A 24,720-nucleotide genomic window follows, 5' to 3' on the forward strand; every position below is an offset into this window, starting at 1 on the left:
TATTCTGGGTTTGCTCTCATACTCAGAGTACATTATCTACTTTAAGACCTGTGCCTCTACTATGAGATTACAGTGACGGTTATCGCTAGCAACCGCGTAAAATGTTCCTATACAAAGTTTTGTTTCTTCTTGTAACCGCTAGGCGCGCTGTATAATTTGCCATACAAAATTGCGAAATGAAATTTTATATGGCAAAAAAATAAAAACGAAGGAGGCCCTCTAATGAACTGTATTTCTTCTTGGTATGGATATTACGCGATTACTCCGGCATTGCCTCCGTGGCCGAACGGTTACCATGCCGGACTGCCACGCAGAGGTCCCAGGTTCGATTCCCGGGCCGGGAGAAATGTTTGTATGGCTTACATTTATTTCTCTCGTGAGTTTGGGTGTAATTTGTGGTTGTCTATGTGTGTGTCCATGGCACCCGCGACACAGGGTTTCCCTAGTGCGGGGCTATGTTGAGTGTGTGCGTTATTTATTATTTTATTTATTTGTGTCCTCAGTATTGGTCCCATATAAATTTGAAGGAAATATTCCATCTCTAAGGGTGGCAAACTAGGGGATGAATTTAGTTTTGCGCATTTTCCGATAACATTGTCCACGAACATTTAAGGTCGGTTTTTTTAGTACTCTATACTGAGATTATTTGTTTATGGATTTAAAATTTTTGTTTATCCTATGCTAAAATGTCGCGGTAATCTACTGAATTGGCTTGCCGCCTAACGAGCAGAGGTCATGGGTTGATGTGCGCAATTTAATTTAAAATTTACCATGAGCTTTCCGGCAACTTAAGTTACGGAATTATCCTTTGGGGAAATAGTGTGTATGCATGAGTAGTATTTATAATTCAAAAAAAGTACATCCGTATTCTCGCTAATAAAAGAGAACTGAGAGCTGCAGACTGTATTTCAAAAAATTTGAAATTTTAACATTGACTTACAAATAAATGGACGACGGGTCTAATACAAAAACCACGAAAAAAATGTCCCAAGTCAACCTGTTTAAACGTAGTGACATGTAAAGGAATATGAAAAAGCTAAAACGTTGAATTTAAATTGTAATGTCATCGCAGTACTGTCTAATTTTGCTTGCTTCGCTGTCAGTCGAACAAACGAAGACTAAAGCGTGAATGACGCTCTGTATACGATTTTAACGCCCTATATGTTCGGACACTTTTTAGCGCGGACCCGACGTCCATATAATTGTAAGTCAATGAATTTTAACTTTAGTTTCCATTTATATTCTCGAGATTTGTACATTTATGAAACAGCACCCTGACTTCTACACCAATCTTGACGACCTACCCCAAGGACATACTTTTAGACCACGCAATAGATTGCCTCTGCCACAATCTCAGCTACAAATACACAGCTCAGATCCCCACTCAATGTCGGAAAAGATATTCAAGGGTCTCCAGCCAATCATTAAGAACGAGAAAAAGTATTCACTCTTTCTTAATAAATTGAAATTATACCTAATTAATAAAAGCTGCTGCAATTAACGAGAATACTTTAATGACAAAATATAATATTGTAATAAGTTTTAATAATTAAATTAATACATAATAAATAAATCTTGACTTAAGTTGTATTATGTATTCATATAATTGTAATTTAAATCGGAGTTTTTTATTAGTGACATACTTTTATTATACATATATTGATAGTGAACAATTGAAGTGACTAATCTAAGCCTCGGCCTGCCTCTGCTCTTGTTGTTATCCCTAGGACAGGGATCATATGTGTAACATTATTTTAATTTTAAGACCTTATGTACCATATGAAGACAATAAATATATTGAGTATTAAAGGAAAACATCGCGATGAAACCTGCTGTCTGCATTTAATTTTTATTTCGAAACTATAGCGCACTTTAACTCGTACCTAATCTCCTTTGAAAACAATAGTAATTCAACTTCAGAATCGGAAATATATGCTGGATGAGATATGTTGTAAATTAATATAAAACAATATCTTACAATTTTGTTTTGTCTACCATTATCTAGCAGTAAGTATTAAAAGGGATCAAAAAACTTTGTTGCTTTATTCATAAATCATACGTGTCAATAGGTACCTCGCAAGGCCTAGGTAAGTATTACTTCTATTTAATCCAATTATACCTATTTAAATTCCAATTACGCAAGCAGGCCTTGAGCAGAGGTAGCCCAAATAATGAGCATGTCCAAAAAAATGTTCACTACATCAGCTGTCGTTGGTTGCAACGTTTTGTTATTACATATTCTATATCGTATTTGGCTCATCATCATTAAGCCATACGACACCCACTGCTGGGCATAGGCCTCCCACAACGATCTCCACGACGATCGGTCCTGCGCTGCCCGCATCCATCGGCTTCCCGCAACCTCCACCAGATCGTCGGTCCACCTGGTGGGGGGCCTACCCACTGAGCGTCGTCAGGTGCGTGGTCGCCATTGAAGAACCTTTCCGCCCCAACGGCCATCGGTTCTCCTAGCTATGTGCCCCGCCCACTGCCACTTCAGCTGAGCAATTCTTCGTTACCTTAGTTCTCCTACGGATTTCCTCATTTCTGATTCTATCACGCAGGGAAATACCGAGCATCGCTCTCTCCATTGCCCGCTGAGTGACCTTGAGCCTTCTTATGAGGCCCATAGTGAGGGACCACGTTTCTGATCCATATGTGATCACTGGCAACACACACTGGTCAAAGACTTTCGTCTTGAGACATTGAGGTAATTTGGACGCAAAGATTTTTTGGAGTTTCCCGAACGCTGCCCATCCGAGCTGGATTCGACGAGAGATCTCTTTCTCAAAGTTGGACTTACCTAACTGGACTGTCTGCCCCAGGTATACGTAATGGTCAACAACTTCGAGCGTAATGCTCCCAATTTTAACTGGAGCGGGTACAACATGGAATTTGGCTCGAGTATAGTATATTTCGACTACGATCAAAATATTACCGCTTTCATAAATATAAAGATAGAATCTCAGAGCTCAACGAAATACAGCCATTCATTATACTCCTGTTAAAATAATAAAACCAGCCGGGTTTTATTGATCACTCCAAAGGAATAAGGTGTAATTAATTCCCGTGCTAATAGGCCGTTCATCTTGATATTGAAAATTATTTATAATTACACATACATTTCTCGTTCCCGTGGTATAATAATGCCCATGTGATATTTTTTTTAGTCAAGCTCCTTGTAGTAAGCGATACGCCTGTCCATAACAGTTTGTAAAGATCGGAGGGTTACTGCCACTGCGCCCGTGACCCTGAGACATAAGTTGCCAAGACCCATGCGTCTGTAATTTAACCAGCAGCACCGCGTACTCTTCAAAACAGAAACGCAACAATTCTCACATTACTGCATGGCGGCAGAAATAAGTAAGGTGGCAGTATTTTCTGCTTTTATCACATGAAAGCATTGACTTACAAATAAATGGACGACGGGTCTAATACAAAAACCACGAAAAAAATGTCCCAAGTCAACCTATTCGAAATTTAAATTGTAATGTCATCGCAGTATCGCGCTGTCCGTAGAACAAATGAAGACTAAAGCGAAGAGTCGCGCTCTGTATACGATTTTAGCGCCTTAAAAGTGCGGACACTTTTTAGCGCGGACCCGACGTCCATATAATTGTAAGTCAATGCATGAAAGTAATAAAAATAATACGAACTATTTATTTTTCAAATTTTATCACTTCAATTTAATCTTTTATTCTTAACAAAATACATAATGGTGTTTGAATGTCATGATTCTTAAATTTAAATTTAAGAATCATACAAATCAATTAAAATAGACAGTCAAATGAATCATTGGAAATTAAAATATAATAAAAAAGTAATAAAATGTCAGTACACAAATATATAAAATTATTAGGAGTCAAAATGAAATTTTTTTTTAATTAAATTTTCAACTGTGAAGAGCCCGAAACGTTGGTTTGTTTGAAACAAAAAAGAACAAATATACGCGTATTTTATAGGAAATGAAACTATTTTTCCGGATTTAAATCGCGTATATTTGTTTTTTCAAACAAACCGACGTTTCGGGCCCTTTACAGGTCCCATGGTCACGGTTGACTGAGGTGGTACAGTCTTTTGTTTCAGTCGTTTGAAAAATCCGGAAAAATAGTTTCATTTCCTATGTGTAACAATCGCGAAAACCTAAGAACTCGATCCGCGTGTTTTGTTTAAAACCGAAAAAATTGTTTCATTTTTTGTTGTTTCATGTTGTTCGTATTATGTTTATGATTTTCGTGATATAAACCACTTTTGATGTAAGTATATGTCAACGGCAATGTGTATAATAGAGTAAATCTATAGAATACCTATATTATATATGAATACCTAGATTAGGCCAAGAATTAAATGAAAGACAAAAATCTAATTAGTCTTTTGCGTTTCCGAGCTGAACTCCCTCCTGTGGGTTCAGGTAAGGTTAGTATATGCAAAAGCTGCTAACTTAACCTGTAGCCCAGTTGGCAGAGCAGCGCTACGGTACACCGTGGTCATAGGTTCAAGCAGTGTGGGGTCATGGAAAAATGTCCATTTAAAAAAAAATTCAAAATAATGAATATTTTTCGGGATATTTTTCCTTTAATTTCCACCATCGACGTTGAAGCCTGTCAAAGGTTGATGTTACGAACGAAAACTACGGAGCCAACAAGTCGTGGTGTGGTTGTTGGAGGTTTTTGGCTATTGTGAAGTAATTTTAAATCTCGTTGTTAAGTAAGTTTATTTTACAATTCACGCTAAATAAAACTTCAAAAGATATTTCTAAATGTAGACCATAACAAATTTAACTGCCTTCGTGGTTGAACTGTTACCATGCTGGACTGCCACGCAGAGGTCCCAGGTTCGATTCCCGGGTCGGGAGAAATATTTGTATGGCCTACATTTATTTATTTCGTGAGTTTGGGTGTAATTTGTGGTTGTCTATGTATGTGCCCATAGCACCCGTGACACAGGGTTTCCCTAGTGCGGGGCTATATTGAGAATGTGCGTTATTATATTAATTTCATAGAATTTTTTCGAAAAAAATTCCACTGTTTGAAATTTTTCGGAAAATTACTCAACAACAGGTTCAAGTCCTCTTGGGTCGAAGAAATTTTTCTTTGTGTTCGATCTTTGTATTGTAATTATAACAAATTAGTTCTGCTCACGCAACGGCAGTAAGGTATTGTCACCTTCTCAAACTCAAATTAAGTTACATTTACTTAATGACTTCATTATTGAGAGGGGCCCAGCTTCATTTCTTCCTTTCTCACTGATGGTTTACTGCGATGTCTTGTTATTCCGTTGTCATTACGTTTTAATTTTTAATTAATGCGCCATTTTGTTGACGCAATTTTCGTGTTTCTTTACGAATTACATTAATTTTGAACATTTGTTCGGGTATAGATAAACTATTGTACGTTCCAAACTCTATTGGAAAATTGGATTAAAATCATCTGATACAAGTTTTATGGTAATAATTCAATTTTTTACAAAAAATTAAATCTCAAGAGTTTGTTGTATTACATCTATTTGCCAAGTTTTATTGAATTCAGTTAACGGAAAGTGAGTGAAATCCAATAAATCGTATTCATCCCCTAACTTGTCACCATCAACTGAGTTTTGACCCTTTCCAACAAAAAATCACCAAAATCGGTTCACAATTGTCGGAGTAATTGCGTAACACCCAAAAAGTACAGTAGCATTAACAACCTCCTCTTTTTTTGAAGCCGGTTAAAAATGACAGATAGAACAACAAATAATTAAATGTTTAGGTTTAGTAAATTGATTATCTTTTTCTCAAACATGCTCGGAAATGTTTGCTTTACTTTCACAAAACGAACACGGAAAGTTAATCCCGTAATAATAATTACTTCCCGGCCAAGGCCAGCAAAGTAAGTGTGAAAATCCATTACTGTCCACTTCTCTAAATTTTTGAATCTACTAATAATGATTTACTTAAAAAGGCAAAAGAAAAACTCATCCAGCCAACTGGCAAGAGTTCGTAATTGCGAGATTTAAAAGTACCTACCTGTACCGCTATTTTTGAAAAAAAAAAAACATTAAAATAAACTAAAATGCTTCAGTCATTGACTTACAATTATATGGACGACGGGTCTAATACAAAAACCACGAAAAAAATGTCCCAAGTCAACCTGTTTAAACGTAGTGACATGTAAAGGAATATGAAAAAGCTAAAACGTTGAATTTAAATTGTAATGTCATCGCAGTACTGTCTAATTTTGCTTGCTTCGCTGTCAGTCGAACAAACGAAGACTAAAGCGTGAATGACGCTCTGTATACGATTTTAACGCCCTATAAGTTCGGACACTTTTTAGCGCGGACCCGACGTCCATATAATTGTAAGTCAATGGCTTTAGTATTCTTTTTCATCTTTCTGGTCTTTTTTCGAAATGTTCTTCGCGAAAATAAGTTTTAGTGAGAACAGCGATAATGAAAATAAATATTTATATTACACAATAAATAGCGTCATCAGAAGATCAGCAGATGCGGAGATTAAATATGCCTGGAAAACCATTGTCAAATATTACTTTTAATTTACAGTAATTTTTTTTTTACTTTTTATCTCTTTAGTCTTCTATTATTTCTTCGCATTGTTTGAGAAAATCACTATACAAGTCTCGGCCGGAACGGGGATTGCTTGACTCGTATTAATACAACTCATTCTAACTCATACTCATCCAGCAATCCCGTACTTCCCGGCCTCTGCAATATTGTACTATTCTGCTCTCGTAACGAAAAAAGGCACAACTGTGCGTACTTTGTACAGCAGTTGTGCCTTACTTCGTTCTGAGGGCAGTATTGTAAAAAGTAATGGAACAAAAGTTGTTGTTTAAGATGTTAGTAATATAGTACTACGAGCTTGTCATTATACAAAAACAACATTGTATAAATAAATGTTGATAACAATGTTAGTTGTGACTTTTTCGTTCTGATGACAGTACTTAAAATTTAAATTCAACTCTTGCAACAAGAACGGCCCAAAGTCCAAAATGTGTAGTATGATGCGTTCTTGAATGTAATAGAGGAGCACCAAGTATTCTCTGGCTTTAAAATTCGGTGCTCAGTTGAAGTTTACAAGAAGGTTTTTGAGTTGATACCGCTCTGGTTGTGTAAGCGCATAATCCACCATGTTCACAAGCTGTAAACTTGGTGTTTTATACGCAATTGCAAGCTGCGGGCTCTTAGAGAGTTACGACTTCCTGATGCCTTCTACACACGGAACGATGTGTTAGTTATTAAGTGTGTGGTGTGTGACTGGATATTGTCTTCCCTTATAGTTTAAATGCATATACCTCACAATCATTGGTTGATTGATTTTTTGTAATAACAAGCGACGGAACGAACACATTATGCACCTGGTGCTAAGCGACACGTCTATTCATAACAGCTTTAAATCGTAAAGATCTTAGGCGCATTGCCACTGCGCCCGTTACCTTGAAACAGAAGTGCCTGTGCCTGTAATTTCACCAGCACCCTTACCCTTCCAAACCGGAATGCAGTAACGCTTACATTACTGCTTGGCGGCAGAAATAGGCGAGGTGGCAGTACTTCCCTGGTCGAACTCTTTCACAAGGAACTCTACTGCTACTAATAAATAAAATAAAATAAAATAAAACGGGCTTAATTGACTTGCAAAATATATAAATAAAAAATAAATTAATAAAAATTAATTCAAGTTAAAATAAAAAATAAAAAGCATGCCAAAAGGGTTTATTACTCATCATCAGAGGACTATGCAAATTATACACAGTCCACGCTGTTTCATCCAAATATATGTTACATGTTACGTACAAAAAAATCTAAATTCAAATAATCGTAGACAATTAAGCACATAGTGAATAAAATTAATAACGTATTAACGTTTAGATTTTTTGTTTTTATCTCTATATGAATGTAGCACACACGACGCACACATTCGCATAATTTCGCGGTGCACTCGCGTTGCATAGGGCGGGTTGTCACACGCGCCATTCATTTTAAAAGTGAGGCGTTCGCTCTGTGTATAAAAAATTGCATCAAAATAGAAGACGTATTTATTGTTGTATTTGTGGTTGTTTGAACAACAGTACCAAATTCGAATTCAGAATTATATCTCATAAACATACTCCTATAATCGAGATACCAGTCAACGATACTGGTATAAAAATATCAACATGAAGTACTACAATATTTGATACGAGAATACTGTAATGAATACTTTAATTATTTCAAATTTTCTTTACAACCTGTAGGTATAAATAAAATGATAATGTGACAACCCTAAGTTCCGAACGATGTTATGTTGCAAGCATTAATATGTACAGAACAGACGGGATTTGCATTAGTTGTTTTGAAAAGTTTTGCTTATATAGCTACTAGTGAAGACTGAAAATCAGCAATGCTGATTCTTTAACCTTTTTGTCCTAATTAAATTCACACCGGGGAAATCATACAAGGAATTATGTGTTTGTAAAGAGTGGAAGGATCGGTCCGGATACCATGTAGGGCTGTCAGTATAGAGCCTCGTAACTTAGTTGCACTTTTACAAGAGGCAGTTAAGTGAATTACTTGATGGTGATCCATTTCACCGGTAACTAACTGGTTTTATTATCGCCAGTTAATTGTTTGTCCACATGACGGTTCCTGCACTTTGTAGAACTACTAATTGATAGCATTAAATCCTTTCATTTATGAAGACGTCGGTGTAGTAGATTCGTTGTGATCATTATATTTGCTGATACTGGTGCAATGTCGATGTTAAAACTTTTATTAACTTCATATTGTATTTATTTTTAAGTTTTTATGAACGTCACAATTTTTGGCCACCATGATATTCAATTATTCTTGAAAAAAAAAATTTAGAACACAGTGTATAGCGACATCTCTCGCCAGGGCTGGTAGCTGTAAGTCGTTGAAAAACCAAATACAAAGACACGATAACAAGCACATAGAAAATTCGTGAGGTCCGCTGGTTCGTTCCGTGTATTAAGAATTATTTTTGGGAAATTACTCCACTAGTTTGTAATAATTATTAATACTAAGATAAAACTAAGATAAGACTAAGAAAAAATTGCTTCGATCCGACGGGCTTCGAACCAACGTCTTCCAGCAAACCCAGCGACATGCCTATCCACAACAGTTGTAGTGCTACTCAGAATTTTAAATACAAAGATTTGAAGACTACTGCTTCCGTGCCCGATACCCCGTGAAATAAAGTTGACAGGACACATGTGCCTGTAATTTCACCAAACCATTCCAAACCGGAATGCTGTAACGCTCACTTTACTACTTGGCGGCAAAAATGGGCAGTACCCTGGCCGAACTTTCGCAAGGCGGTTTACTGCTACTGAATATTTTGACAAAAAATATTTCGTAAAACGACATGGTTGAGGCGAAGATCGAACACAAAGAAAAATGAATTCGATTCGGTTGGATTTGAACCTGCGTCTTCCAGCAAACCATGCCAGACGCTATGCCAACTAAGCCTCTGAGCGAACTAGCGGACCTTATAAATTTTTCTGAGTTTGTTGCAGATATTTGTTTTTGGTTACTTTAACGAATTTTTTTGCGTGGCGCCATCTGTTTGTTAAGGTAAATTTTAACAAACTAGCGGAGTAATTTCACAAAAAAGTAATTGAATATCATGATAGCAAAACATCGTAATAATCATTATACTTCATATTACAACATGGTTGTTTTTTAGATAGATAGATAGATATAGATAAATGGTTTATTTATCACAAAACACACACATGCAATACGCATAAACAAACATAAAAACTAATAAAAAAAAACAATAGTACAAAAAGTAACAGTATAATAAATACAATATAAGCATTAAAACAAGATATCATTATTTTTAAATAAAAAAAAAAACAAAAGATCAAATAACAAAAAGGACAAACACAGAAATATGTTTGTCCTTTTTTTAGTAAATTTTACAAAATGTAAATAGATACGCGTGGAACCCCGTTTAGGAGAGAGACCGCCATTTTACGGTTCGAGACCTGGAAAACGAGGAGGCGGTGGCGATTGGCCATTAGTGGCAGTATCCGAGCGATTTATAATTAAACAGGCTTTTCAGCGCGGGTTATTTATGGTGTTATACATTTCATTTTCGATACTGCAAGTTATCGACATCATCACCCGATATAGTCGAAGACAAAGGAAGCTTATCAAAGACAATATAGTAGTAAGCTGTGATTTATTCTATGGGCAAGTTTAATATAGGTTAATTAATACTTTGACACCAGGTAGAACGCAATGGTCTAAATAATTGAGGTTCAAGTATCAAATTGCCTTTCCATTATAGGAGGATTGAAGCAATAATAATAATAATAATAATAATAACGCTCACACTCAACATAGCCCCGCACTAGGGAAACCCTGTGTCGCGGGTGCCATGGACACACACATAGACAACCACAAATTACACCCAAACTCACGCGAGATATAAATGTAGGCCATACAAATATTTCTCCCGGCCCGGGAATCGAACCTGGGACCTCTGCGTGGCAGTCCGGCATGGTAACCGTTCGGCCACGGAGGCAGTTAATACAAAGCTTTAGAAGTTCGTTTTTTATAACATCAAGTGACGGGACAAACAATTCGTACGCCTGATGGTAAACTACACGCCTGTTCGTAACAGTTACAGTGCCACACAGAGCTTTAAATTACAAAGATCTGAGGGGCACCATCACCGCGCCGTCACCCTGAGACGTAAGTTGACAAGTCCTATGTGCCTGTAATTTCACCAGTACCACAATTCGACTGTGTTCTTTTACAAATACATATGTCACGTGATTACTCCGGTCGGCATTTGTAAACCGATTTTAGTGATTGTTTTTTTATTAGAAAGCGAGCACCGCAGTATTTGCCCCATTTAAAATGTTCCTGTTCATGTTCCATTGAAAATGTTCTGCCTCGAAGGGTGGAAAACTAGGGGATGAATGACTTTTGACAATTGACTTTTTTACCAGAAACTGTGCGACTTTCTTGTAATCGATTTCAATAAAATTTGGCAAATAGATGTAATTCCACGTACTTTTGAGGTCGATTTCAATAAAAAAGTTATAAATTATTAACGGTAACCTATCACAAACTCGAACTTTTTTTCCGAAATAACGTTTGTTCGAATTTTCATTACACCGAAAACCGAATTATAACGAAACGCAAAGACACGATTAGGTTCGGTTAAGTTAGGTTTGAAACGGTTATAGTCAACCGAAGATGGAAATTTGAGGCACATTTCCGCCAACTTGCTCCTCGAGTGTTGGGCGCCGCGGCCGCGCTTGGCCGACTTCTGCCAAATGTGGGGGGACATGGTGCCGGCCTCAACGGGTGGTGGCCATTAGGATGTGTCAGGCGTACATAACGGTGGCCTGGGCTGCTGCGTGTGCCCTTGCAGGTATCCCTCGGTGGAAATGCAAGCGGAGGTGCTGGCCAAAGTCTACCACTATAAAATGGAGAGATCGGCCAGGAGCGAACGCACTGCCACTCAAGAGGTAAAAGGGACACGACGGATGGCGGCGCAACGAATGCGCGACCGCTGGGAAACGAGCCTGGCGGATTCGTCCTACGGTGTCCGCATCATAGAGGCGATCCGCCCGGTTCTCGACCAGTGGGTCGATAGGAGACACGGGCTCCTAACGCACCAGTTTGTGCAGGTACTGTCCGGGCGCGGCTGCTTCGGGCACTACCTGCATACAGTCGCCAAGAGAGAGGCCTCAATGTTCTGCCATGAGTGCTGCGATGCGGACGATACGGCACAACACACCCTAGAGGTGTGCAATCGCTGAAGTGTGCAACGCCGCACTCTGGTAGCGACTATAGGGAGAGATCTCTTGCTGCCTAGCGGGATATCTGCCATGCTAAGCGGTGTGGAATCGTGTGAGGCAGTGGCTTTCTTTTGCGAGGAGGCCATCTCGCAAAAGGAGGTCGCGGAACGGGTGCGCGAAGACGCAGTCGACGCGAACCCGCTCCGGCGCAGGCGGCGGGGAAGAAGGCGAGTGCAGTTCGCTGCTCGCCTAATTCCCTAGGGAGGCCAGCGGACAAGGGACGGGGATCCCTTGCCCGCATTGCACGGTCTCACTCGTCTGAGGGGATGCGTTAAGCGTCTGACCCTCCCCTCTTTAGCGCGGGAACTTTGGCAGAAGCCAGTGTGGCCGGGGGCATCGTTGTGGTAGAATCCTCGGGATCCCACGGTGCCCACAACACCCGGCCAAGAGGGTGCGCCGGGGGTTTTTAGTGGGTATGCCCTCCATCGGAGGGTCAGTCACACAGTCACATAACCCTCGAGCCTCCACGGGTATAAAGCATTTCTCCCCGATAAAAAAAAGGTTAAGGTAGGTTTAAAAGAAAAAAACACTTTCCTCTCAAAATTACTTTCGAAGTTATGAAAATACGAGCAAACGTTAATTCTGGAAAATGTCATTTCGGACTACTAATAGGTAACTATTGTTAACTATAGCTTATTTATAGTTTGGCGAGAATAGCGGGGCACGGAAATATCCAAACGGCAAATCTTGGAACTCACTTTGACGGCTTTACGGGAACTAAATATTTACTTTGTAGATAAATTATCGCAATATGAATACGGACAACTTTTCTGAAAAGTTTTTCAAAGTAACCATAATAGACATATACAACCATGAAAAATATTATTTCATTAAGCGACATTTTTCTTCTTTTTTATTTGGAAATCGATTTCGATGATTCTTTCTTTGTTCAAAAAGGGGGTACTTCAATAGTGGTATTCAAATTTGAAGAGAATATTCCACCTCTTCTCGTTTCGGTGGCAAATTAGGGGTTGAATCCGGTTTCTTGAATTACACCCTCTTTCCTCATCGCAAATAGATTCGGTTGATTGCACATAATAGTGAAAGTGTTGAATCAGAGATAAACCGTGTATTTGCTATCCAGAAAAAATGTGTCAGAGCTATATGTAGAGTAGGTCCGCTCGAATCTTGTAGACCGTTTTTTAAAAAGCTAAATCTTCTAACGCTTCCCGCCATGTACGTATATGAGGTATGCATGTTTGTTAAAAAAAACTTGGTCTTATTTACTAGGAAACGTGAAGTATGTAATTTTTTAACTAGATATCCAAACCGTATAGCTGGCCCCTCCCATAAGACTACTTGCTTTTACAGGAATTGCTATAACATGCCCATACAAATATATAATGCCTTGCCTAGCTAAGCTAAGCTATCGCAGATTTACCTATCAAAATATTTAAAAAAAAGTTATTTGATTTGCTATGTGATCTGTGTTTATACGATATCAAAGATTTTTTAATAATAAAAAGAAATTGACATTTTGTTTGTATTTGACACTTTGTTTGTATTTGTGCTGTTCTTACTTCTTTGATATTGTTTAATTTATGATGTTGTTACTGTTGCTATTTATTGGCATTTTGACTTAATTTTATACGACATTGCTTGTTTGACAAATTGTATAATTTTAATTTATGACATTATTTAACTTCAATTTATTTTAATATTTGTGTGCCAGTATCTGGTGCAACACGTGTTCTTGACACCTTGTATAATAATATCTTTTCTTACCGTGTTTGCTTGCGAATAAATATTTCATTTCATTTCAATTATTTTGGAGAAAATATATAGTAAAATTCAGGTATACATTGACTCATTATTCAATAGGTACTTTACATATTATACCAATGATTTTTTTTAAATATCAACTGAACTAAATAAAACAGGTATGTAACAACTATAACCTCAACCCGCCAATAGTTCTATCGCGCCACCGCTAGATGGCGTTAGTTGTACTCTGAAACGCGCTATCGTTTTGTTAACTCCAATAGTATAAGTAATCTCATATGTTTTGAACTGTTGATCCTTACTACCACTACAGCTTTGATACGGCACTGAACGGCACTCAAGTTGTTGAGACGATTCGGTCCTATTACTGCTTTTTTAAGGTTTTGGCACTGAACTGTGTGCTTTCACGATAGTGAGACATACAGCTGGGTCCCTAGCCGCATACCTTTTTGTTTCGTCGTGTATCTAATATACGCCTTGTGCACTTTCCGTCTGCGTCTCAATTTCTACGCACCCCCTCCGCTCACCAGCGCTGCAGGTATAGTATACGATATACATTTTTCAAATAGCGTTAATATCGCTTGTAAAAAAATAAGTTCTGAAACAATGCCAATGTTTCTGCCGCTCGATCCAAGCAAAATGAATCGTATTAGTACGGGAAAAAATCTATAAAAAACTCTTAACAGATTTCAATAAAACGTGTCACGTAAATGTAATTCCAATGAAAATTCCAATGTTATCGTGGCATGGAGCTGCGTCCTGATTCTCGAAATCAGATGGGTTTCTGTGCAAGAAGATGAACCTGATTCCTACTCATTGACTTACAAATAAATGGACGACGGGTCTAATACAAAAACCACGAAAAAAATGTCCCAAGTCAACCTATTCGAAATTTAAATTGTAATGTCATCGCAGTATCGCGCTGTCAGTAGAACAAATGAAGACTAAAGCGGAGTGTCGCGCTCTGTATACGATTTTAGCGCCTTACAAGTTCGGACACTTTTTAACGCGGACCAGACGTCCATGTAATTGTTAAGTCAATGTTCCTACTATATCTTTCTAATTTGTGAGTTAAATCAACTATTGGTCCGATTAGAAATATCATAAATTTCCGATCGGCCAGTAGTAAATAGCTATTATGCGTCTCGACTCGGAAAAGACGCAGTTTCCGGTCGGGAGAGTGGAATTGGCAGATAGGTAAAAAATCCTCAAAATTTACAAAATCGTTTTGACGAGGACTTCCATGTGTTGCAGTTATCATCGAGGAGACCGCGATAACGAACACCAAAAAATAGATAATTGTCATTATAGTAAAAACATTATGATGTTTAATCAAAATAAATATAGCTTAGTGAATATTCAAGTTAAATTTTAATGTTCAAAATTCGAGTCTGATAATACAACCGTAACGTCTTTTCTGCGGAACCGAATTCTACGGAATCGCTGGTTTCTGTGTAAATTGTACTTGTAAGAAACTATAACGATATTGACTTTAGGAAGAATCCTGCATACAGACGACCGATTTACATTTTAAAATGGAAAAAACTTGCATCTCGAACTGGTTTATTTTTCACTGCTTGTTCTTATTCATCGGATATGGAATGTGGTTTTTTAGACTCCTTTTCTACATTCAAAATTTCAACGAATTCCTCGTATTTGTCAATGACGTAATTAAATAACACTTCAAAATGCGTGACACACAATCGCGTGTTCTCATATCTACGTAAGTCTGGATTGTGCGGATTGCACTGCCAAAGTATTTTTTTTTTATGAAAAATAGTGATCTTTTCAAATAGTTTTAATTGTTAAATTTGTGTGGAATTTAGACCTATGTCGTTTATCCACACGTCTTCAATTTTATAATATGACTTCAATTAAAACGATTGTAATGTAAGTTTTAAAATTTACATCAAAAATTATTATATATACCATTGACTTACAATTATATGGACGTCGGGTCCGCGCTAAAAAGTGTCCAAACTTATAGGGCGTTAAAATCGTATACAGAGCGTCATTCACGCTTTAGTCTTCGTTTGTTCGACTGACAGCGAAGCAAGCAAAACTAGACAGTACTGCGGTGACATTACAATTTAAATTCAACGTTTTAGCTTTTTCATATTCCTTTACATGTCACTACGTTTAAATAGGTTGACTTGGGACATTTTTTTCGTGGTTTTTGTATTAGACCCGTCGTCCATTTATTTGTAAGTCAATATATACCTAAATATTTTTTCTCAAGTATATTTATTGCTTATATATTTTGAGTGTGTGCGCGTTATTGCTATTATATACATACAAAAATTATCATTTCCTAAAATGATAATTTTTATATAATAATAATAACACAGGTGTGCACCTGTGTCGCGGGTGCCATGGACACATACATATATTTCTCCCGGCCCGGGAATCGAACCCGGGACCTTTGCGTGGCAGTCCAGCAACCGGTAACCCTTCGGCCACTGAGGCAGTTAAATATCCTACTTGAATCTTACTATAAAAGCGTGTTCAGTTTCCCGTCAGGTTAGTAACATGACAATAAAAATGAAGAAACTTGTGCAACTTGATTGAAAAACTAAATCGCATAAAAACTGTTACCACGACAACCCGTCATTTTTGTTCTAATATTGTGTGTATTTTTAAGTTTTTTTTAACCATTTCTTGAACAAAGCCGTTAATTTAAAAAGTGACACAAAATTAAGAAACACAAAATGTCATATCGAGTTCTTAGGTTTTCGCGATTGTTACACATAGGAATGAAACTATTTTTCCGGATTTAAATCGCGTATATTTGTTTTTTCAAACAAACCTTGAACCTAACAAACCTGACAAAATGTCATGTTACTTTTAAACAAATACTAAATCGTCCAAAAACTGTGACTATAAAAACCCGCCATCTTTACATGTAAAGATTTTTACTCACTATTTTTTCCGATGAAACAAATTAAATTCCCTTGTCATAGTAAAATACTGACTACTGAGCAACTGTCTCTTTCGCTCCTATGAAAAACGACCATGTGCCGAGTCGATTCAATTACTCGAATTTATAAGACTGGTCAACGCGATCGACGTCGAGTTATGAGACAGAGTAATTAGCAGTGCACAGGTGCAAGTGAGTAAGGTAGATTGTCTCATGTCGGTGTTAAAGATTGTGAGTGACTTTAGTAGCAGTAGAGCTCCTTGTGTCCAGGGAAGTAATGCCACTTGTCGATATTACTTCAGCTCGAATTCAATTTTTTCCCGTATTAATACTGTTTATTTTGCTTGGGTTAAGCGGTAGGGATACTGGCTTTATTTCAGAATTATTTCTTTACAAATTAAATGAGAGCCATTTCAAAAATGTTTATATATCCCATAGCATACGTGTTCTATTTTATTTTATTTTAACTGCCTCCGTGGCCGAACGGTTACCATGCCGGACTGCCACGCAGAGGTCCCAGGTTCGATTCCCGGGCCGGGAGAAATGTTTGTATGGCCTACATTTATTTCTCTCGTGAGTTTGGGTGTAATTTGTGGCTGTCTATATGTGTGTCCATGGCACCCGCGACACAGGGTTTCCCTAGTGCGGGGCTATGTTGAGTGTGTGCGTTATTTATTATTATTATTATTATTATTATTTAGTTCAGTTGATATTAAAAAAAAATCATTGGTATACGTTAAGTACCTATTGATTACAGCGGTTTTCTTGTAAAATTTCGAGGTAAATTTGTTTTTTTTTTCTATCGTGAACAGTTTTAGGAATGGAGTTTTCACACTGTATAGTAAATCAGTGTATATCCCCAATTTTACTATATATTTTTTCCAAAGTGATTATTTGAACACTTTCACTGTTTTAATTAAATTTTATTGAATTGATATTCAATTATTTTTTGTGAAATTACTCCACTAGTTTGTTATAATTACTTTCACTGTTATCAACCAAACCCAACCAACCAACAACCAACGGTTTGGTTGGTTGGTGTAGCAACCAAAGCCATTTGAGATTCTATAGACTCTACAGTAGTAACGTGAGCATGACTGCGTTCTGATATTGAAGGGTAAGGGTGCTAGTGAAATTACAGGCACACGGGGTTTGTGAACTTATGTCTCAGGGTGACGGGTGCAGTGCCAGCCCCTCAGCTTATTATCATCAACCCATTTATACGCCCCACTGATGGGCACTGGTGGCCTCTCAGGCGAGGGTTTAGGTCATAGTCCGAGACGCAGGCCCAATGACGGTTGGGAATTTAATACGTTTTCCGAGGGTCATGAACCTTCTTCGATGAGCTCATGGTAAATGTCAAATTAATTTCGTACGTTAATTCCGAGAAACTCAGAGGTACGAACTTGGATTCGAACTCAGAACCTCTGTAGCATGGCTCTCCTCCTCCTACAGAAATGTAATTGCTACGCCCTTATGGGTGAACAAGAAAAATAGTAATTTAAAGTGATTGTTACATAATGAAAGGCATTGAAATACGAGTGTGGATTTCACATCACACGAGTGTTTTACTGCCTAATTATGTACAGTTACATACTCTGCTTTCTCTACACACGTATTATAAGCTCTCTGTGTTGTGTTCAGGAACCGCATGTTACGACTGGCGAAATGGCGGTAAATAAAAACTTTTTTCACGCACGTCACACAACCGTAGTTTTTATTTTTAATTCATAGACAAACTAGAATCGACCCCAACTATCATATCGTTAGATATCAAGTAACGTGTGAAATTGTCAAAATTGTTTGCTATTGACATTTCATTTCCAATAAAACTTCATCTCGACTGATATTAAAATTGAGGTCCAATCAAATTGTTTTGTTTTTAAGAGATATTCGAAATTTGAATGTAATAATAACACCGAATTCAATGTTATTGTGAAGCGATTTTTTGAACACATTATAGAGAGGAGTTTATGAATGTGTGTTTAGATAAACACTCTATAATTATATATGTTTTTTTCACTTAAAAATTGGTATAGAGCAATCGTCTTTTCGTCTTTACATCTCATTCAAATCTCAACCGTTCTCCTCTCTCACTCGCACAGATCTTCTATATCGCACACCTCATTCAGATACATTCAATACTATGATGATACAAACTACACTCAGACTTTCCCAATCCCACATTCAAATGAAGAACAAAACAATAAAAGAATAAAATATGAATAGGTAAGAAGATAAAACAAGATGTACGCAATGTAATAGGGTTTTTTTATCCTTTTGAAAACACAAAAGCAACATAAAGAACCGACAATGCACCTAACAATTTGCGTCACGAAGAAGGAATGTCGTTCAAAGCTAATAACCTAAATCCGGCACTCGACATGGGGGAAATGTGAACGAATGATCTCAAGGGGCTCAACGTGATGAACGAATGAATGTTTTATTATCCCACATTCAGGCAGGTGTGAGGTGTATTCGCCCCTTCGGAGTTGCCCCTGGAGTTATTAATATCGGTTTACCCCAATTTTGAGAGGTCACACATTTGCTCCTTATCGTTGAGTTGATTACATATTTAATCATTACTTTTTGGAATTTAATTATGATTAAATAATTAAACAAAAGCTTGATTCTTGAATTGGGTATGCAATAAAATTCAGCATCATTATCATTAACCTATTATATGCTACGGGTCTTCTTTAATCCGTCCCGTAGTCTAGAGACATACGGCGTTTTTTAAAATTGCTAGGGACACCATGGTTACCTATCAGAAGTCCGAAATGACATTTTCCAGAAATTACGTTTGCTCGAATTTTCATAACCTCGAAAGTAACTTTGAAAGGAAAATGTCTTTCTTTTAAACCTAACTTAACCTAACCTCCTAACCGAGCCTAATCGTGTCTTTGCAATAAACATCGAACATATCCTGAAAGAACAACGGTTTATATAAAATTTTCGGGGTAGTGTAACAAACGTTATTTTGGAAAGAATAAATTCGAGTTAGCGACCATGCGTCTCCAGGACGCGTGACGAGTTAAATACAGGGATTAGATATATCTAAAAAATTAAATTTTATTATATTTAGATTTATGTCTGTGGTTTTGCCTCTAAAACATCATTGCAACGCTTGTAAATCATCGATTGTATGCAGGTTTCAAATATAATACAAATACAAATATTCTTTATTGCTCACTGGGACAAATATACGTAATAATAAAAATTTTAATAGCACTAGAGCTCCTTGTGAAAGAGATCGTCTAGGGTAGTACTGCCACCATATTTTTGTCTCCAAGCAGTAATGTCATGTCATGTGCTGGTGACGTTATGTCCTATTGGATGGAATGTAGTAGTAGTCTCCGCAGCCTCCGCAGCCTTCATACATCTTAGTAAGTTTAGTAGTTCAAAAGTTGAAAGTCCAGTTTTATAGGTATTTATTCAGGTTTAACAATAATATCCGCTCACGCGATGCGCTCCTCCTACCGCAAAATGGCGGCTATTTGGTTTCGCAAATTAGAAAAGGATTCAGTTTAAATACAAGTTTTTATAAATAAAAATTATTATTCTGCATTGCTAAATAAATACCCTCCGTACTACCAATAAAAACATCTCAAATAAAATGCAGTAATACACCGCAAATCCTGCACTTAAAAAGCACTAATGAAATTTTTGGTGTACTTGGATAAATATGATAATATTCCGTTTGAGTGGTTTTAACGTTAACCATGAAATTACTCCTTCAAGTATAGTTTATAAACATGTATATTCAGGGTAAACTTAAAAAACACGCTACTTACGGTATGTTTTCAATAAATAAACACCGAAATTACCAGCCCAAACAATAACACACACAATTGTCGTAACGTATATTTGAAGTTGTTTATTTTTTTTAAATGACAGGCCCAGGCATTAAAAACTTTATGGTTTGCTAGAGTAATTACCGAAATAGCAATTAATATTAGTTCTTTTACCTGATATAACTTCGATTCGAGGAATTTAAAGAAAAACGTGGGATGACGATCAAGGAGGTCACACCGTCACACACTAATGCTGATATTACTGCTTGGCGGCAGAAATAGGCAACGTGGCAGTACTACCCTGGACGAACTCTATCACGAGGGGCTCTAGTGCTACTAAAGCAGTTTTATTTAGTTAACGTAGAAGGTTCCTGTGCACACATAGGTTGTAGTGCCCCTCTCATATACCCTAAGGGTCGGTAGGGAGGGTCGCTATAATCTAAACTTATGCAGAAAGGAAGGGGACGTACATAGGAGATAGCAAAGCGTTTTCTCTACTAGGCCAATGTGTAGGTGAATGATGAAGCAAATAATAATGAATAGTTTTTATAGAAGTCTATTGATTTTATTCATCCCTTGCTTACTGTGATAATGAATTGTGATTGCGGAAAATATTCCTTATAATATCACATTATTTATTTGAATGTAATATTCAAACCATAACGCATTGTAATCCTTTGTATCCTAGGTTTAAATCGAGGCTCAATTATCCGTGAGATTCGGCGGAGATGGCGCAAGATTTCTCAATCAACTCAAAGTCTTAAGAAATTAGCATAGGCTTAACATCATTGAGATGATGTGGTTCGGTAATATGCGGACGAACAACAACGAACTTGGATGATGAAAGTGTTCGGAATAAGGCTTAAAAACAATTTACATTGTTCATTTCGATATACCGTAGGTATCGCATCAATATGCATCGTGCATGCACAGGTACACCTGTATCATAAGGTCTGTAGAGTTTCATGCTTGTGACTTCTGTATTTTTTTCTCATGTAATATTGCCCAAAGGTAAATGGGCTTCTTAGTGATCAAATAAGTTTGGCAATGTTTGTCCTAAAAGCATGTCGATATTTTTTTTTAAATGGCGGCCGGATCAATTAGTGCTCCGAATCGACTGAATTTTTGCGTACGGGGGTTTTTGAGGTGATGAATTCAATACAAGATCGAAAATTCACTTCCTGGTGATCGCGTAGCGGTGGGCCTTTAGGTCGACCTTCAGAGATCGTCGGTCCATCTTGTTGATTGTCTGTCTACATTTTAGAAAGATAAGGAAAAGGATTTTAACATTTATTTGACTATCACAAATGACACCACAAGAAAAAAAAATAAAACAGGACAAAAAGTTAAAAACATAATCGAAAACATTCACACTTAAAACAAAAATTAATAATAACTACAAAACGAAATCCCAACAAAACAACAACTAAATGAAACCACAGATTATGTACATAAATATAAACAAAGACACTGGGTATGGAGATACTTTGTGTGCTGTCAGCGAGGGGTAACAAAAGGGTCACTCAATACAATTTGCCGGAAACCGCAGTGCGTTTCCAGCAGTTTTTAATGAAGGACCCTAAGTGAGGTAATTTTTAGACCTTTCTGGTTTTTACAACTAAAATTTCTGTCTACAACCTACTTCATACATTCTATACGACGCATAAATTGAATACAAACACCAGTATTCTAAACCCTACTCATATTCGTTTCAGCGAGCAATATTATTATAGTGGATGACATGCACCAACCATAAAATTCCTTATGGCATGTCTTTCATGATGGCAATTAACCGTAAAGTAAATGTGATGTATCATGTCGACTTGCTTACTTAGAATATATCTTTAGTCTTACCAAGTACGATTTGAGATACTGCGAAACTGTGTTATAGAATTTCCCGTATCGTTTTTTTTTTGGCGTATTTGGCATGGCGAATTTGGCGTATCGTTCAATTACCTATTGTAGCAAGTTATGACGTTTTGCTTTTATATTGAAGTTTCAATCAATGTGCTGCCATCTAGCGGTCGATATCTGAATGACGACGAATTCGAGATGTTTACTTTGTTCTCCTCAAAAAACCGACCATATTGCAGCGATACCTATAAAGTTTACTTTCGTTTCTTGTAACAAGAAATAACACTATAAACAGAAAATTTAAAATTTGGTAAAATAAGACTTAATGATGATATGACACACCACCACGGATAATAAGTATTACAGGTACCACTATCATTTTTGCACCCCAAAGTAGCGAAATAAGGCAATTGACTACACATATATCATAAACTCTCTATAATGTGTTCAAAAACCGCAAATTACGACCAGCACAAAGGTAAACTATTAGAACAAATTTCTTATCCGTGAAAATATTATTATTGCTTCATAATAACATCGAATTCGATGTTATGATTACATTCAAATTTCGAACATATCCGAAAAACAAAACAATTTGAGTCGAGATGAAGTTTTATTCGAAATGAAATGTCAATGGCAAATAATTTTGACAATTTCACACGTTACTTGATATCAAACGGTATGATCGTTGGAGCTGGTTCTAGTTTGTCTATGAATTAAAAATAAAAACTACGGTTGTGTGACATGCGTGAGAAAAAAAATTATTTGCCGCCATATCGTCTGTCGTAAGATGCGGTTCCTGAACACATCACAGAGAGCTTATAATATGTGTGTAGATAAAGCAGTGCATGTAACTGTACATTAAAACACTCGTGAGATGTTTTTATGAAACTCGCCTGTCGGCTCGTGTCATAAACCCTCTCTCGTATGTCAATGCCCTTCATTATTTAACAGTCACACAAACTACTATTTTCTACGATTGTCGAGGTATTAGGAGATAATTGACACCACCATATAACGTACAATGCAGAAATGGCCGATTGAGCTCAAGTATAAGGAACTCCACGTACTATTGGCACACGTAGCATGCCCACTAAGCAACAAGTCATTCGCTCTACGTATGAACAAGCAATCTCCTAACATAATATTTTAATATGTCATCTGTTGCACGTACAAATGAAAGCATACAATCTGAAGCGAACAGGTGCTGAGAATTTCTGTGAATTTGACTGCTCTGCTGATATCTAAACGCTGCACATTCGCTCATCAATTCAACGAGCAATCATCCAACATAATATTTTAATGCGTCATCTGCTAACAGCCCGTCGAATATTTGAAGTGGAATTGTTGGGGAGGGTTCGGGAACATCTATTTCAGGTCACGGTGTTCTGTTCTCATGTTATAAATTGAAGTTTTTTTATAATCTGCGTGTGGCGGTGCGGTAGCAACACTTCAGTAGTTCTATTACTGCCAGCTCAAGCCGGCAGATGGGCAGGCTATTACAATTGAAATGGGTTTAAGTTCTAATACGCTGAAACCGACCTCGGAGCGTCGCAGCGTACTTCTCTCTGCGTCTCAGAGCATTTAATTAAATTCATACCTTATTTTAATTGGAATAGCACGAAATTTGCATTGATATATTTAATGTCCTCTGTTTTGCCGTTCGCCGGTTGTTTTATGTTCAAAAGTGGACGTATTTCAGTTTTTTGAACATTTAGGTATTTCTTAAGAGACCAATTGTTCACTAGTGAATATAGCCAATAGCCAGAAGACCTTTAAAAAAAATGCCGCCATCTTGCATAGAACAATTTTGATAGTAAAAAATAGTGTCATCACTTTCACGCATTATAAGTTGAAGAGGGACAGCAATATGTTTTAATCTATCAGACTAGTATAAATTTTTTGTACATTGCATTTTCTCTGAAATTATTTATATATGTTTTTAAATTTTTGAATTTCGTATAACGTACTGTTAGGCCACAAATTCGCAACGGTGCACGGTGGTACAGGGTCAAGAGCACGTCAAGCTTGACACTCAAGACTTAAATCCAACTCTATGCCGCTTAGGATAAGAACGGTCCAAAGTACAAAGTGTCAAGCTTGACGTGCACTGGATTGTACGTTCAGCGGGGCGTTCAAGGTTCTAGGTCTTTTGTTGGATGTATCCACAGACGACATAAGTTTCTTCCGTGGATAAATCCAACACAAGACACGCGAATACATTGCGCGCCTTGAAGGGAGGTACTGTCATATTACCCATTTCTGCAGTAATATGAGCATTATTGGGTTCGTCCCGGGGACTTGATATTATAAAAAAAAATGCAATATGCAGGTGCGGAGCGGGTGTCGTCGGGTAGGGCGCTTGCACGTTTGATCTTACTAGACAGTACAACAAAAACTTAAAAGTTTCTTTTTGGATAAATTTATTAAGTCTTGTAAAAAATGAAACAATATTTATTGTTTATGGTGTTAGTACCTATAGTCTTACAAGGTTGGTAGTAGGAGTATTTTACAAATAAACTAGTAAGTATTTTTTTTTTTTATACATGACAGGCAAATGACTCCACTCCACCTGATGTTAAGTGGAAAGTGGTATCCAAACGCGAAGGAACCTAGTGCA

The 24,720-nt window shown here is 37.2% G+C and overlaps 1 protein-coding gene across 1 annotated transcript in view; it reads left to right on the forward strand.

Annotated features, from left to right (window-relative positions):
• LOC113234853 (acetylcholine receptor subunit beta-like 2) overlaps positions 1 to 24,720 on the forward strand; it is a 75,287-nt gene that overhangs the window by 27,615 nt on the left and 22,952 nt on the right. The window contains exon 3 of the mRNA XM_026470375.1: positions 11,384 to 11,759. Coding sequence (XP_026326160.1) covers positions 11,384 to 11,759 — 376 coding nt within the window. The remainder of the gene's footprint in view (positions 1 to 11,383; positions 11,760 to 24,720) is intronic.

This window comes from Hyposmocoma kahamanoa, unplaced genomic scaffold (assembly GCF_003589595.1).
Source record: "Hyposmocoma kahamanoa isolate Upper Pololo Valley unplaced genomic scaffold, ASM358959v1 86, whole genome shotgun sequence".
In the NCBI taxonomy this organism is placed as follows: Eukaryota; Metazoa; Arthropoda; class Insecta; order Lepidoptera; family Cosmopterigidae; genus Hyposmocoma; species Hyposmocoma kahamanoa.